This window comes from Vombatus ursinus, unplaced genomic scaffold, assembly GCF_900497805.2.
Source record: "Vombatus ursinus unplaced genomic scaffold, bare-nosed wombat genome assembly UNPS02014168.1, whole genome shotgun sequence".
Classification (NCBI taxonomy): Eukaryota; Metazoa; Chordata; class Mammalia; order Diprotodontia; family Vombatidae; genus Vombatus; species Vombatus ursinus.
Window position 1 is genome coordinate 2971556 of NW_020953946.1, and position 17626 is coordinate 2989181.

Here is a 17626-nt window from a genome sequence, read left to right on the forward strand (position 1 = left end):
AATAAATGATGGCGCCCGCTTAATTAGCATCAGTGATAGGAAGTTTCCAGGAGGATTTCAAGGACCCAAAGGAAGATACTCACAAATAAAGACACACACAAATACACAGCCTCAAGGTACTATTACAGACAGTCCCCAGTGACTGCTCTTCCACTTTCCTTATCTGGGAAAGTTGAATAAAAGGGGCAGGATATCAAGTGATTGGGGAGGAGAATGTTAACTTTGGAAGATCAGGATTGTTTCATGTTTTCACTGTAATCAATCTCATCAGAATATTCTGTTTGAGAATAAGATCTCTAAATTAGTGGAGACTTCCTTCATGATAGATTCATTGGGCTCAACCTGTCACTAAAAAAAAAAGATGCAACTTAAGGATCTGTCTACTTAGCCAACCTGTAGCTCTGTTTCTTTGACCTCCAGATTCCACAGTCCTTTGAGATAAGCTTTGATCTATTTCTGGAGCCCCACCTTTAAAAGGCAACTCCTACTGGAAGGAATATGGGACAAAGGGATATTACCTTATTGTGATTTGATTTAGCAGATTATTTGCTTCCAAAGATCCTCAAAGCAACTAGGAATTAATGATAGACAAGGGAAAGGTGAAGAGGAAGGATCATATAAATGTCTTCAGGGTTTGGATACTGTATCTTCAGCAGCTTCATAATATCCCTAGGCCTCCTCAGAAACAATGCACAGGTTGCAAAGAATAGATTTCTAACTTGTAGGACCTAAAATGCAAATGTCTCCTCCACTTTCTGCTATGGACTAATCTAACCCTGCTTTACAGTCACCTTCATTTTATCCAATTATCAATAGCCAAAACCCTCAGCTTTGAGAGGTAGCCATGTGTAGTCTAGAGAGTTGGATTTGGGAGTCAAGAAAACGTGGGTTCAAATCCCACCTCTGACAAAAGCTGAGGACTGTTTTGGAATCCAGCAGATCTCCATGAAATCCTACCATACAATCATTAGAATGCTAACTACCAATGAAAGGGTCGGAAGATCATGCAACTAATTAGGTGGAAGATCAAGAAAGAGAAGCCAGGGTTCCAGTCTCAGCCCTTCAAGTCTAAAGATCTCATCACATCTCGGATAACAAAGAATGAAGTCTTTGCAAACAGGGATCCTACCCCACCCCAATTTTAGGGGGAGGGAAGGATGGACTCAACCCCTTGATTGGGAAGCAAGATACTAATGGGAAGGATTTTGAGAATTTTGAGCACGAATCCGTAGCCTATTTTTGTGTAGTGGACCTACCCTTCCCGCAGTCTGATGAAGCCTAATTAATAGTCAACTAATATTTATTAAGCTCATACTCCTGTAGAATATTCCCTATATTCATAATTGGAGGATTGCTAAATTGCTAAATTTCAAAGGGTTAGTGAAAATAAAAATATCTTTTTTTTTCACCGCCCAAGTGCATGGATCCCCTGAAATCTAAACGTGAACCCAAAATTTCCCTGATTGAGAAGGAAGCAAGGCACCTTGCACCGGGACGAAAGATCTGCTGAGCCCCGCGGCAAAGCAGTTGAGACTCCCAGGCTCCCGGATTCCCGGGCGCGCTTGCGCTAGGAACAGGCGGTGGGAAACAAGGCGGCAGTTCCGAGGCGGAGCGAGCGAGCGCGCGGTCTACGGGAGTGGCCACGCCGGGCGGGCGCTCTGCCGCTCTCCAGCCGGCGGAGCTGGGGAGCAGGGGAGATGGGAGGGGTTTGGGGATCCTGCGCACTTGAGCTTCCTCCTCTCTTTCCAGGTGGTGACAGCAGCAGGAGGCGGGGCTGCCGCAGCCCCAGGAGCAGCAGCAAAAGCTAGAGCTGGAGCGGGAGCTGAAGCAGCAGCAGCAGCCGCAGCAGCAGCCCCAGCAGCAGCAGCAGCCCAGCAGCAGCCGCGGGAGCCTCTCTGGGTGAATAAGTGAGAGCAGAGCGGCCGCGCCGGCGGCAGTGGGAGTACGACCCGCAGCTGCAGGGGCGGTTCAGCGACTGCACCTCCCCAGTTCGGGAAGCCGGGCGCGAGGGCAGGGAAGCCAAAACAGAGCGAGCCCAGGTTGCCCCGGCGGGGCCATGGTGCCACCGCTTCGCCCGGCGCTCCGGGCGAGCCCGGGGCCCCCACCGCCTCTGCTGTTCGGGCTGTTGCTGCTACTGCTGCAGCTGGGTAGGGGTCTGCGCGCCGAGGACAGCAGCGCCATGGAGGAGATAGCCACCGAGAAGGAGGCGGAGGAGAGCCACCGGCAGGACAGCGTGAGCCTCCTGACGTTCATCCTGCTCCTCACCCTCACCATCCTCACCATCTGGCTCTTCAAACACCGCCGGGTGCGCTTCCTGCATGAGACCGGCCTGGCTATGATCTATGGTGAGACCCCCGGGCACCGCCCCCCCCTCCCCCATCCCAACTCGAAATTCCGGCCTGGCGAGAGGACCCTGGAGATGGTGCAGGGCGTGCACCCCTGGTTCTTGCAGCCGGGGGGGGGGGGGGGGGGGGGGGGGGGCACAACCCGGAGGAGGGGGGCGGGGGGGGCGCCCCCCCCCCGGGCCGCCCGGGGGGGGGGGCGCCCCCGGGGGGGGGGGGGGGGGGGGGCCCCCGGGGTTTGTTGGGGGGGGGGGGGGGGGGGCGGGGAGGAGGCGCAAAAGCCAGGAAGAGGAGAAGGTGTACGCTCCCCTCGCCTTGGGCCAGCTCTGGGAGCTATCCCCTAATTGAGGGATGTGGGCGTGTGCTGGACCCTGAGCTTCAGTTCCTCTCCGCCCCTTCTCTTCCTTTCCCTCGTGAATGTCTCTTCCATTTCCCACACTGGCCACGATATTGAGCCTGAGGTTAGGGAGTTTACTGCCTTTGCTTTCTAACCATAGGTGGATTCCCAACCTTCCCCCCCGCTCCCCGCCCTGCTTCCATTTAAGAGGATTTTCTGCTTTTGGATCATCCCCTTCCCCTTCCGCATCCCCCAAATAAAAAGGTGCACCCCTGTTGGCTGCCACTTACAGGTTTGACAGTATTATCTGTAGTCTCTTAGGGACAATCTAGCCCTGGCTGCTGTGGATCTGTGGGTGTGGATTTGATGCCCTAATTAGTAGTGGCTTCTTTCTCTTCTTTGCAATCCCCCTTTGCTCCAAAACTTCACCTTCTGGGGAATAAGGTGGGTGGGTTACGGTGAACATATAGTAGAGGATGAGAAAATAAGTGTTGCATTGCAAGAACTACTAGATTTTGTCTTGTAGGGCCTACTGGAAGCAGGCATCCATAATAACTAGCGAAGATTAATCAGTGCATGAGGTCCGTTTCTGTCATCTCTTTTTCATTTGTGTTATTTTGATCACGAAATGGGAGGCATATGAAATCATGTTCATTGTCATGCTGTGTATACCTGGAGGGGAGAGGAAAAGGGAGAGGGAGAGGCTTCTTATAAGATGATCGAAGAAGAAATTTAGAAAGTGAATTTCACAAGCTTTCTCACAAGGCTCAAAAAGTCCTTGTGCAGGGCTGGCACCGTATAATAGAGCAGTAATGTATTGCATGTTTGTAGTAGCCAGTGGTTTTTTAAAAAACCACTTAGCCTAGGGCCTTGATCTGCGAGATAGGGCAGCTGTGTGTCACTAGTGCGGGTACTATCCCAGTAGCCGAGGTTAGTGAACTGTTTTGTGTTCATTAAATAGATTTTAGCTGTATCTTGGCTTTGTAAAATCCCTCCTAATTGCTTAAAGTATCTGGTAAAGAGGATGGTGATTTAAATTCCTTATATGCCTCCTAGATAACCCTTATTTAGAAAGGGTGGGGTTGACTGCCAGTGAAGTATTGTACCGTAGTAGACTAGAAATTAAATCCCTCTACGATGTGAATTCAGATACACGTTTCAATGGCAGAACACAGACTAGAACCCAGGTCTCCTGACTCACAAATCCTTATCATAGACAAAGAACCCACTATAATGTTGTGCATGTAGTAGGCACTTGTTAAGTTACATTGAATGCAATGAAAATCTTAGATAATTAGTTTATAATAGTTTATAATAGGACTATAATCGTTGTTTACAAAGGGCTCCGCAACATTTTGCCCTACTCTAGATGCAGCCCCTGTTGGTTTCCATCAAAGATTCTCTGCTCAGAATGGAAAGCAGGTCTTTGAAACTTTAATGTGAATCTTACACTGGCCCTGGGTACTGACAGCCCAGGGTTGCTGGTTTGCTGCTATTAAGTAGCTAGAGCTCATTGGCTACCAAGCAATTGCACTGAAACTCTGTAAGAGACAGGGTTAGAAGGTGCTTTTCCAAGCCCTCCAGTTTTGTGGAATCAGATGCCCAAACAGGTCTTGCATTGTAACATGACCTGATGTAAAACTGAGTTAGGATACTGAAAAAATGTAGGTCTGGGCATGTACATTACCACTCTGTGCCTAACCATTGTACAGTATGGAGTTAGTGTCTGAATCTTAGATAATTAATGGCTGTTGCAGTGGACTGCAGGTGCCTGGGAGGCTTCTGGGGCAAATGGTATTGGGAGAATTTGAGCATGCTGTCGTTTAAGAACGTCACCTGTTTTTGTCTCTGAGCCTGAATACAAATGAACCAAATTATCTCTTCTTATGTGTAGGTAATGAGAGAAATATTTTTACCTTCCAGCAACTAGGCTAGCTCTTTTGTACAGTTGTAAAGTACCTGCTAAAAGCTCCATTAGTTTCACAGGCCTGTAGATATGGAAGTGAGTGCATGGATGACAATATGTGGGCAATTTAATTTATTTTCTGGTTAGCATTCCCTGCTCAGGAGTGAGATGAGTTTCAAAGCTTTTTTTTTTTTAAACAATAAGCTGTGGAATTTTCCTCTGCTGATGTTTTTTAAACTCATCCCAGCCTGCTTTTAGTCACTGGTGTCATGCTGCAGTGTACTGGTTCATTTTGTTTGGTTCATTTCAGTAGAACCTCCCCCACCAACTGGGAAACAAAGCAAAATTTTCAGTAGAATACAGTGGGAATCTCCCTTATAATCCGTTTGCCACGTCTCTATTTCCTAATGACTATTGCTTTGGGCTGGGATAACAAATTTAGTTAACTGTCAATTTGTATCTGTCTGTGTTGTGATCAGTTAGGAAGTGACATTGAATGAGCATGTTTGTAGACATGAGAACACGGATGGGATCTGTACAAGGACAGGCAAAACATCTCTTTCTGAGGTGTTCTGTCTTCTGTTAACCATCAAGGTATTAGATGAAACCATTGTCGTTCTATTGGATAATTATCCAATTTCTCTTGGAAGATAATTGTGACAGGCATTAGAATGAAAATTTTCCAATTTAGGAGTATGAACAAAGCATAATTTTTCCAGAACTGCCTTTCTCTTGTTTTAGCAATGGGAAATTAGAATCTAGTTCTCTGCTGAAATGAATGGTGTTTATATCCCTCTTTGGATATTAAAAAGCAAAAAGACCAAAGGAAATGTACTGTAGCCATGAATTTTATACAAAATGCTAATATCTTGTGAGAACATGATAATTATCAAGCTTTCAGAAAAATGGCTTCTACTGTGAACATCAAAAACTTCTACCTTAGAGTAACTGTTTTCCTGAATAATTAACAGTAGCCTCTGAATATGTCTTCTTGTTTCTTTTCTCACCTCTCCAATCCAGCCTTCATACAGCTGTTAAATCGATATTCCTAAAACACACATCTGACTATGCCATTCTTTTACTGAGAAATCTTCAATGGCTCACTGTTGTTTCTGGGATAAAATAGAATTCTTAGCTTGGATTTGAAACATTCTATACATCTCCCAACTACCTCCGCAGTACTATTTCATGTTACTCCCCTCTGGTCCAGTCAAAGTGGCCTGCTAGCCATTTGCCATTTATGACTGTTCTATCTTCTGTGACCATGCCTTTACATAGGTCATCCTCCATATCTGTAATGCATTGCTTACTCACAGTCATCACTTTTTTTCCTTCAAAGCACAGTACAGATATCCCTTCCTATGCCAGACCTTTTCTGATTTTCTCTTCCCTTCCATCCCCTAGCTGGTAGTATATTTTCCTTCTCTTAAAGCTACTTTGTCTGAAAAGTTAGAGATAGTCCTAGTGGGAGTTCTAGGCATAGGAAACAGCATGAGCAAAAGCACATAGGTGAGAAAGTATAAAGAATTTTGAGAAATTCAACTTGACTGGAATATAAAACATGTGGAGAGGATTGATATGTAGCTGTGTACATGTTGTATCTTGCTTGTGGAATGTAAGTTCTTTGAGAGTAGGGGCTGTTGTTTTTTTGTTTGTTTTTTTAAAAATCCTTTTATATTACTAGAGTTTAACACAGTGTAGTGCACATAGGGTTGTTGAATCAAATTGTGTTCTAATCTCTTCTGCTTTTTATGATGATGAAAGCAGAGGGCTTCAGCTTCAGTCCTACTGACTCCCTCCCCTGCCTCCAAAAGCGATGCTTTGAATTTATTAGCCTGCCCTTCAAGATCCACCTAAAGAAGGTACAAGATTTGCTACCCATCACCCTCACTTATTTAAATAGTAGAATGAGATCAACGTTCTGTGACATTTGGATGATTGAAACAAATTCCAAAATTGCTCTTTAGTGGGTTTTATTGGGAGTGGGGGATGAGGAGGGAGACATGCATACACGCATACACACCCCCAAGCCCCCCCCCACACATGAAAATTTTAGTACCCTGTGTTAGAAATAGTTTTCATGGTATGAAAAGTCTCAGCTGGTGTTTGTTATCCAAGCACAGTAAGCTGATACACCTGCCAATACCTTATACAGAGATCAACCCACCCACGCTGAATGCCTCCAGTTCCAGACAACTCTGTGCACACCCATCTCCAAAGGCCAGGTAGGTGACCACAGGTGACATTGGTTTGTTTCTCTTGAAACTTTCAGCTAAACTTTACTCATAAGGGGAAAAACAAGCCCATCAACTTGTTTCACTAGAGAAGGGAGATTCCAAATATTGTAAGAGTGTCTGGTGATTAAGCTCTGTGGTAACACTGGGGCAGTCATGCTTTGCAGTATAATTAGCAAATGTTTCAGTGGGGCCAGCTCGTCTTTTGAGGCGGGGGAAGGTGCTATAAACAGACTGGGTCCAATTAACTTCACTCATGTATACTGTAGTTTCACTTCCCCCATAATATTTTTATAACAACTAATTTGGTGCCAGAATATTTGGTTCTTTTTTGCCACCATATTCTTCCGCCTCTTTTTAACCTCCACTCTTGTGACCCCTACCTCTTCCCCTCCCTTTATTACCCCTTTCCTAGTACTGTGAGTTTGCTGTTAATCTACCCCAAATTCTGCGTACTAATGTGTGTGTTATGTTGATGCTTGGATTGTTATGCAAAACTAAAGTGTGGCTTAGTAGATAAGCAAGATCGAGGAATAAGTGGAGGGAACAAGCAGATATTAAATGCCTACTATGTGCCAAACACTGTACTAAGCACTTGATAGTTTTTCATTTGATCCTTAAGACATGAATGCTGTTATGTCCTCCATTTTACAGGTGAGGAAACTAAGGCAAACACTGGTTAAGTGACCTCAGGGTTACACAGCTAGTGTGTGAGGCTGGATTTGAACTCAGGTCCTCCTGACTTCAGGCCCAGCACTCTTACTACTACTACCTTCTAGCTGCCTCTACATTCCTAGACATCTGGACTTAGTAACCAACAGCTAGAGTTTAAGTTTTGGGCCCACAAGCAGACATTTCAGAAAGGGCTTTTTTACTTGCCTAATCAAAAAAATGAACTTTTTTTTTCAAGGCAATTGAGATTAAGCAGTTTGCCCAGGATCACACAGCTAGTAAATGTCAAGTGTCCGAGGCTGGATCTGAACTCAGGTCCTCCTGACTCCAGGGCCAATGCTGTATTCAATGCACCACCCAGCTGCCCCAAGTGAACAGTTTTTTAAGGGAGAAAACTCACTTTCCTTTTGAATTCTTGTTTTTGGTCTGTCCCAGGTTTGTGTGACTTCTTGGTAGGCATGTTTTCTTGTGTGTGTTGAGAATTATCTGGTTACAGAGAGGCAACCAACTGATAACAGAATCGTTGATAAATGTCTGCTACAGGAAAACAGCCTAATTATTATTATTATAGGTTTCTCTGACCAATGTAGTTGGTCATGAAAAACACCCTTAACACATCATAACGAAATTCTGCTTAAAGATCATAATACCCTCCCTTCCCCGACTGTGAGATTTGGCCAATTGCCTACATAAAATATTTTACAGCACACTTCCACAGAAATGAAAGTGTCCCCAGTAAAATTTCACTTAAACACATGACAGTTCCACAGAATCCAGTGGCCATTTGGTAATGTGTCTTCATGTGACTTACTTATATCAAAGACAAATTTTGTTTTCTTATACATTACAACTTATTTATATGGAAAATTTTCATGCCTTATTTAAAAGGAGTGAATTGTGTTTACTTCCTTTTAAAAAGACTGATGATATGTTTTGGAAATACTGTTAGAGTTTTGGGGAGTTAATCTTCGTGGGTGATTTGGCTTAAAAGGGTTACACCAAAGAAACTATTTTTGTTCTATCTGCATTAACTGATCATTCTTCTGAAACTGGTTTAAATATATTTTTTTAAAATAGTATTTTATTTTTTCCAAAATCACATGTAAAGACAATTTTTAAAATTCATTTTTAATAAAATCTTGAGTTCCAAATTTTCTCCCTCTCTCCCTTAGACAGTAAGTGGTTTGATATAGGCTATATATGTGCAATCATGTAAAACCTATTAAATTAATTTTTGAATGAAAAAAATCATAGGTATATTTATGTGGTGCAAAGATCTGAATCTCCCCCCACCCCCAGCCCAGGCCACTTCTGAGTCATCTCCAAACCCTTCTATCCACATTCAGGTTATTCCCATCATTCTTGGACTCTGCTCCTGGTACTCTGGGCTCAGAGACAAGAGCTTTCACTTTACCTTGCTGGGAATCAGGCCTCCACATCACTTCCTGATCATTTCCAAACATTGTTGCTTCTTGCTCCTGTACCACCCCTCCAGCCAATATCCTTTTTAAAGTGTTGTCCTCTATTACAGTGTCACTTGCTTGAGGTCAGGGGTGATCTTGTTTGCTTGTGTTTGCACCCCTACTCCTTAGATTTTTGTTTTTTGGCATTTATGTATCTTTTATACTTACATGTAGCTCACATTTGCATTCTGTGTTTAAGTTTACAAAATGCTTTTCTTAACCATAGCTAGATAGGGACAGCTAGGTAGTGCAGTGGATAGAATGCCAGGCCTTAAGTCAGGAAGATTCATCTTCAAATTTGGCCTCAGACATTAGCTGTGTGATCCTGAGTAAGTCATTTAACCTTTTTTTCCTCAGATACCTAAAATGTGCTGGAGAAGGAAATGGCAAACCCTCTAGTATCTTTGCTAAGAAAACTCCAAATGGGGTCCCAAATAGTGGGACCCAAGTGGACAATTTCTAACCTTACAAGGCAGGTAGTGGAAGTGTTATCCCATTTTAAAGATGAGGAAATTGAGGTTCATAAAGGTAAAATTACTTATTTCTAATAAATGTTGGAACCAGAATTCAAATCCAATTTTTCTGTCTTTAAGACCAGTCTTTGCCACTACATCATGCTGCTTCCTCCACTGTTATCCACAATTCCACTCTGCTGACATCCCTTCTTGAAAGGGTCTTGATTTTACTTCTCATTTCTTGATCTCTTCCAAAAGTGTCACTTGAAGTGACTCTGTTTGATTTGTATACATCCATGCTTAATTATACTCTTGTTGTTTAGTCATTTTTCAGTTGTGTCCAACTCTTTGTAACCCCATTCTGGGTTTTCTTGGCAGAGATACTGGAATGGTTTGTCATATCCTTCTCCAGCTCATTTTACAGATGAGTAAACTGAGGCAAACAGGGTGAAGTGACTTGTCCATGGTTACACAGCTAGTAAAAAGTATCTGAGGCCAGATTTGAACTCAGAAGATGAGTCTTCCTGACTCCAGACCTGGCATTCTATCTACTGTACCACCCAGTTGCTCCAATTATACTCTGCCTTTTATTATTCTAATTTGGGTATACGTCTCTTACCATGTACAAGTAGACTCTGGGCCCCTTGATGGCAAAGGTGTGGCAGTACCACCTGACACCTTCTTGTGACCAGAACCTAAAATATTTTCTTGTTTGTGGTGAGTTAGTGAATGTTTGAATGAATGCACGTTTCCTCCCAGGAACTTCATCTTTAAGCCCAGTGTTGAATAGCCAAATTAAGAAAACCAATGGAATTGATAGAATAATCTCCTTACTTAAATTTATTATTTATCCTTTCAACATTCGAATTTTTATTCTTGTCTAGCTTTCAAATTTTTATTTTTTAATCAAGTTAGATTGATTCTTTTTTCCAAAATATTTATTTATTTATTTATTTATTTATTTTTTGGTGAGGCAATCGAGGTTAAGTGACTTGCCCAGAGTCACACAGCTAGCAAGTGTCATGTGTCTGAGGCCGGATTTGAACTCAGGTCCTCCTGACTCCAAGGCCAGAGCTCTATCCACTGCAGCACCTAGCTGCCCCCAAAATATTTATTTTTAACATTCATTTTTTATAAAAACACTTTGAGTTTTGAATTCTCTCCCTCCCTCTTGTCTCTCCCCCACCCATTGAAAGGGCAAGAAATGTGATTAGATTCATCTTTTGATGAACTATTGGGGCTTATTTTTTTCAAGAAATAGAAATATGTGACAGTTACATTTAACTCAGAATACATTAATATATTGTGAGATTGTGAAATAGGTAATGCAGTCTGAGGAGAATATTCATCTTGACAGTGTTTATACATATTTCTGTATATTGATCAAATTCTCCCAACTTTTCAGAGCTATTCCAAAATATCTATTAAAAGAAAGAAATAGAAATTAAAGGACACATTTGTTAGAGGAAGAAGAAATGAAAGGTGGGAAGTGTTATATCATTGGTGATATGCTCTCAGGTTTCTGGCTTTTTTCCTTTTGGGGGGGAAAAACCTCAGTTAAAATTTAATACCATTTTAGTTCAGTGGTATCCAACTCAGAAAAGGGCATCAAGAAACAGTATCTAATCCTTTTGGGCTGCAACTTAATTTAGAAAACCACACATGAACATTATCTATGTTCTGTTTTGCTTTTATTTATTTTGTTAAATATTCTCCAATAACATTTGTTGCAGTCTGAGTTGGACATCTCTGATGTAGTACACCTTAAGGTATAGAGCCTGGTAAATAGGAGAATATTAGTACTAGGCTACAGGGGATAATAGGGCTGCTAGGTGGTGCAGTGGATAGAATGCCAGGCCTGAAGACAAGAAGATTCATCTTCCCGAGTTCAAATCTGGCCTCAGACATTTACTAGCTATGTGACCTTGGGAAAAATCACTTAATGCTGATTGCCTTAGTTCCTCAAACCTGTAAAATGAGTTGTAGAAGGAAACTGCAAAACACTTCAGTATCTTTGCCAAGAAAATCTCAGATGGGCTCAGAAAGAGTTGGACATGACTGAAAAGACTGAACAACAACAAAATGAGAGGATGATGGTGTTAGAGGAAAATTAGTTTCCCTTTAGATATGTTGAATTTGAGATGATTTTATGATATCCAAGTGGAAGTATCCAGAAGACAGTTGAAGATGGTTAGACTATATCTAAAGAAGAGGTAAAAATGGGAAAGATAGTTTCTCTGTCCTTCTGCTTAGAAATGATAAAAAATGTGAGAGGCAATGTAATGTGTCAGAAGCACCCTGGCTTTGGAGTCAAAGGAACTGGGTTCAATCTTGCCTCTGATGCTTACTGCACCTGTGTGACCTTTGGCTAATAACTTAACCTCTTTGGACCTCAGTTTCCTCAACTGTAAAATGAGTTGGTTGGTCTAGATTGCCTCTGAAGCCTTTTCCAGCTATAAAGTTTTGAAGTGTTCTCTAAGTATATGAGATATCCCAAGACAGCAGGAAGTAGGGAATCTAGAATTAATTTGAGGAGTATGCTTAATATGAAGGCCTGATGAAGGCCTGGGAGGTAAAAAGAGAATCAACCCGTTCAATCTTGAAGATGAAGTACTTGGAATTTTTTTTTCAGTACTTGAAGTTTTTTTTGTTTTTTTTTTTTTCCATTTTGATAAGTCCTGCCAGAGCTTGGTTAGCCATTATCTTTGCTCAGGCCTTCATCACCTCTGTCTGGACTATTGCTCAGGCTAGCTTCAAGTCTCACCCCTGCTGGATCCAACTTGCACACAGTTGACAAATAGATATTTGTACAGCATAGATCTGAGGATGTTAATTCCCTGTTCAAGAAACTTCAGTTACCATCTCTAGGATACAATACAAACTCTTCTGTTTGACTTTCAAACTCCCTTACAGTCTGGCTCTAGACCACCTTCTTAGGTTTATTGAACATAACTCTCCATTAGACTTGAAGCCAACCTGGTCACTTGCTGATCTCTGTATCGTGTCCACGCCTTAGAAACAATTATCTCAGAATCTTTCTGATCTTATCATCCATATTTACAGTGTTGTGTATACTGTTATTGTATGTACATAGTTTTTTTGCGTGTTATCTCCATTAGAGTAGGAGCTTCTTGGTAGCAGGAACAATGTTTTGGCCATTATTTATATCCTAGGCTTAGCACAGTGTCTGACACGTAATAAATGCTTGTTGGATTGAATTGTGTAACCACACATAACCTTCCTGGGGCAATGAGTAGGTAGGCCTTAATTATAGTGTAATAAGATTTCAAGCAATATATTACTTGAAAGGACCATCAAATGATAGTCATGTAAACATACATGTGTTTATGAATTTAGATTATTATCTACATGGTTGTTTTTCTAACAGGTCAAATTTTCTTACATTTTTGGACACCTGTATGAGAACCATGGCTACACATCTGACAGGTTATAAGTGATTCTAACCATGGAGTAATCCTAGAGAGATATAAATTCTTTTGAGAACTAATCTTCTGAAAATGTTATTGCACTGGAATTATGTCACATAGCACTTGATATGGCTAAGAAGAGTAAATAGTTGAAAAATAGTTTTTCAATTTTAGTTTTAATTCGTGGAATAAAGCAAGTATTTCCATAACATAGTACAATATAAAAGATGATTGTACATGAAACTGCAAATCTACTATGCACAACTTACTGTTTCTTTCAAATGTATGACAAAATTGTCATGTAAATTTTTTTCTTTTTTTTCTTCCCTCACCCCACTCTCTAGACACAAATAGATACATATGTAAAATTATTATACACACACTTCTATTTATCAGTTCCTTCCCTGGATATAGATAGCATCTTTCTTCAAATGTCCTTCATAGTTAACATGGGTATTTATAGTAGACAAAATAACTTATTTGCTCAAAGTCGTTCTTAAAACAATATTGCTGTTACTGTATACAATGTTCTCTAGGTTCTGTTCATTTTGCTTTACATTATTTCATGCAAATCTTTCTCTGGTTTTCTAAAATCAATGAGCTCATCATTTCTTATAGCACAGTATAGTATTCCATCACAATCATATACCACAACTTGTTTAGCTATTCCCTAATTGATGGGCATCCCTGCAATTTCCATTTCTTTACCACCACAAAGTTACTTCTTATTTAAATGTTAGTGATCAGAAGCCAACTTTAGTTTAACGCGTTCACCTTTAACATATTTTATCCCTGTCCCCTTGCATCCTAACATTCTGTCCCTGTTCCCCAATCCCATTCCCCAATCTTATACCAAAGAAAGTATATTTCTAAACAATGCATCTTTTTTTTTTTTTTTTTGTGAGGCAGTTGGGATTAAGAGACTTGCCCAGGGTCACACAGCTAGTAAGTGTCAAGTGTCTGGTCTGAGACCAGATTTGAACTTAGGTCCTCCTGATTCCAAGGACGGTACTCTATCCACTTAGGTGCCCCGAGCAATACATCTTGCTTGGAAAAAGATGAAAGTAATAGTTGTTAGACGTAGTCTTCATCTGGTAAGCATTTATTGAGGACCTATGTATGCAAACCATTGTTAGGTGTAGAGGGTGATTCTAGGTATAAATAAGACCTGGTCCTTGCAATTTTTGAATTCATAGCCTAGGAATTCAAAGAGACCTTCATCTGGAATCAAAAGACTTGGATTTGACTACCACCTCCAGCCACCATAGGTGACCTTATATAAAGCATTTAACCTTGATTCTGCCCATATGTAAAATGGGGACAACTATTTTACTTTTTCCCTAACTGCAATATATTGTATATAATAAATGAACTACTTTTATCTTTTTAAAGGTTTTAGATATGGTTACATTTTGTGTTGTTTGTGGGTAGGTAACTTTCCCCTTCTCTGATTTTGGAGATTCGGCAGGTTCTGGGTTGTCCTTGACAGGTCTGGGTCAAAAGGATTTCTTTTGGGAGTCAGACACCAACGAGAACTTTTTTTGTGGAGTTGAGAGGTACGTTATCCCAGAATCAAACCCATCTGCCCAGTTCTTAGAACTAAGGATTTTCCATACTAGTCTATACTCTCCAATCTTCTGCTGATGGGCATACCTTCTTCCATTTCCTAGCCCCTAAACACATAAATAGAATGAAGGGCTAGACTAGGCTAGACCTTCTTTGAATTCAAAATAATTAGAACACGAATTTAGTCAAATAAAATAGAGAGGTGTTTTGACCTTGCTTTGGTCTCCTCCTTATCATAGGCTTTAGGACGTATCTGGTAAATATAAAGAATGCAGTAGTGTAGGGATTAGAATGGGACAGAGTGGAATGAGGGGAGGGGAAGGAATCCCTCAAGATTTGAATCACTTGTCACTTGTTTAGCCAGAAAATAACAGAAAATGGACTCTGCCAATGTGAAGTAATCAGAGGGTTGGCTTTCATTCCACAACTTTGCTGACAGAGGTTAAGGCTTCAAATGAGGATTGACTAACTTGTTAACAATCCCTCCCATTATCAGAAGAGGAGAATATAGCTATGTGGTCACTATTGAATAGACTTCTAGTTGCTCATCAGCTTTTTTAGTTGTATTTGCAAGCACAGGAAGTCATGCTCGGTGGCATTTTCTTGCTTTTTTTCTCTTTCTCAGCATCAATTTCCAGTGGGAAGGCTAATGATACATACAATGCTGTGTGTTGTGGTATGTATACACTGTAGAATCAAACTAGGTTGTCTAGGGTACAGAGGCAGGTATAAGTTGCAGTTTTTCAAATGGAAATTAATGAGAAGGATTTAGGAAACTAGCTTAAAAGTTTTTTTTCCCTTTTGAATTGAGAACAGAAGGAAAGGTAGACTAGTTGATTTCTAAGGTAACTCCTGGCTCTAAAATGATCTGTCTCTGAGAATAAAACAGATATTTAGGCAAAAAAGATGATGATTTAAGTACCTTGAGTGCCTGTACTCTTAGTGTTACACAAAATTGCTTATGTGAACTGCTGTGTGAATACTAGTTGCATTCATTTTCTAGTTCCTATAGGGGAGAGGAGCCTAGTAAATATTGTCAAATTGACAGTGTGATATGGTACAAAGAACCCTGGATTAAAAGTCAAAACATCTGAGTTTGAGTCCTAGCTCCTCTCTTCACTAGTAGGATGGCTTCAGGCAAATCATTCAACCTACTTCACAGCCTCAATTTCCATATCAGTAAAGTGGGAATGATGATAACCAGCCATCTACCACCTCTCAAGACTTTTGTGAATATCAAATGAGATAAAGGCATCAGTAAAGTGTATTTAAAAAAATAGAAAATGAGATTTTTTTGGTTCTAATTAGTGGAACTATTAGTATAATAAAATACAATTGAGTTTCTTTAACTATTCTCTACTTTACCTCTCCTGCCATCTAATATTTCTTGAAAAGGTTCCTTTTGTCACCCAGAAATAGAGTGGTATTGTTTTAGAGAACCCATTGGATGAGTGGGAAAACTCAAGGGATATAAAGGTGGGTAGTGGCAAAGTCCAAGGTCAAAGGCAGCTTCAAGTTTGTTTAATCCTCAAAATTGTTTGCATGAGAGTTGCCAAAAGCTGTTTCCAAAGCAGGTATGTTTTGTTACCTCTGTGTGTATATAAACATAAGCATTGCTGCTGACATTAAAGCTAATGAGTTTCAGCAGTGGGCGAAAATGGAGGTGCATTGGTCAGTTAAAGTATCAACAAGAAGGTGTACACCAACTTTGAAAAGAAGAAATGGAAGGCACGAGGCAAGGGGGTTAGACCAGGGCCAGGTGTCAAAATGGATGACTGAATATCGTCCTATCTGCTTGGGAAGAAAGCAGAAACCCTCAAAATCTCACAGATGAACTCATGAGGAATTCGTATAGGACCTGCTTTTGAGAACTCAATAAAACTAAGTCCATCCCTCATCCTATCCAAGTGTGTTTTGGTACTGGAAGAAGGTGTTCACAATGAGCCCCACCTATAAACTCAATGGTCCTTTGTCCACATATTTTCTGTGACCCTTAGTTTCTTCATCTATAAAATGAAGAGAATTGGATTAAATGACTTCTTAGCTTTCAATCTATGATCTTAAGAGAGCATACTGCACAGCTACCACAGCTACTAACATGTTAATCTTCCCTAGCAAAGTTTATTTTGTAAAACAGTGTTCTGTTCTTTTAACATGCTAATCAAAGATTACCATTAGGTTATTTTTGGGGGGGGGACTTAAACTTTCAAAGGAGAGTTCTTTATTGTTAGCATTGTACCCCAAATTTATTAAGTCTTTATTTAGCACCTACTGCCATGGCACATGTTTCAACATATGGCTCCCATCCTTATGGAGGCCACTTATGGATATCCCAGTTCCTGTTTACACTGATCATAATGCTTGTTTTCCCCATGAAGCATATCCAATATCACATGTGCTCCTAGTGTACACATTTTAATATGGGTCTGTCATAACTGATCACCACCCTTCACAAGGATGCCTTCCAGTCACCAGCAGACTCAGTGATATGGCTTTGTTGCCAGTATTTAATTCTTTGCTAGCATAAACACATCACAAAATATACTGCCATTGGAATGGGACAATTCTCTTATTCATTGCGCTGAAGTTAATCATTCTGACTCCTTCATATCCTACTCTGCTAATGAAAGCAAGCTTTCTTCTTCTAGCCCTCTTATCAGCAGAAGTGGTACAATAGCTGAGGGAGTCTAGACTAGTGTAAGAGAAGTCTGTGGAAGGTTGATATTTATCTGTATTCTCCAAGCATGCAGCTTAAGAGCAAGAACAATGGAAGAGAGGAAGGGGAGAGGCCAAGAAATATCATTGTTAGTTGATTGAAAAATAATTAATATATAGGCAGTCTTTGACTGTAAATTGTGTAACAATCTAACTTCAAACAAAATCTTCATATTCTTCACAGTTAAAATACTTTGTCCACAGACAAATAAAGTAAAAAAAAAATGCTCTTGAGTTCATGATAGAAATATCATCTGCAGATCATTAGACCTTGAAGGGACTTTGGCTATCATGTAGTCTAACACCTTCTTCATGTTACACCTGTGGAAACTGAGTCCTGCTGAGATTAAGTGACTTACCCAATGTTACACAGGCAGTAAGACACAGGAATTTAGAATGAGAGCCTCTGACTCCATGTTCAGTTCCACTTAGTCGCAATGGTTGGGCAACAGTAGCAGAGCAAGGACTGGAATCTGGGGCTTCTATTATACTACGATAATTCTTCTGT

General features: G+C 40.8%; 1 protein-coding gene across 2 annotated transcripts in view; it reads left to right on the top strand.

Annotated features, from left to right (window-relative positions):
* Positions 1 to 2056: 2056 nt before the first annotated feature.
* The window catches only part of SLC9A7 (solute carrier family 9 member A7), a 195359-nt gene continuing 179789 nt past the window's right edge, over positions 2057 to 17626 (top strand). Inside the window, exon 1 of one of the 2 annotated variants that reach the window (XM_027859465.1) lies at positions 2057 to 2345. In XM_027859465.1, the coding sequence (XP_027715266.1) occupies positions 2057 to 2345 (289 nt within the window). The remainder of the gene's footprint in view (positions 2346 to 17626) is intronic. The other variant, XM_027859466.1, reaches the window with a different exon arrangement.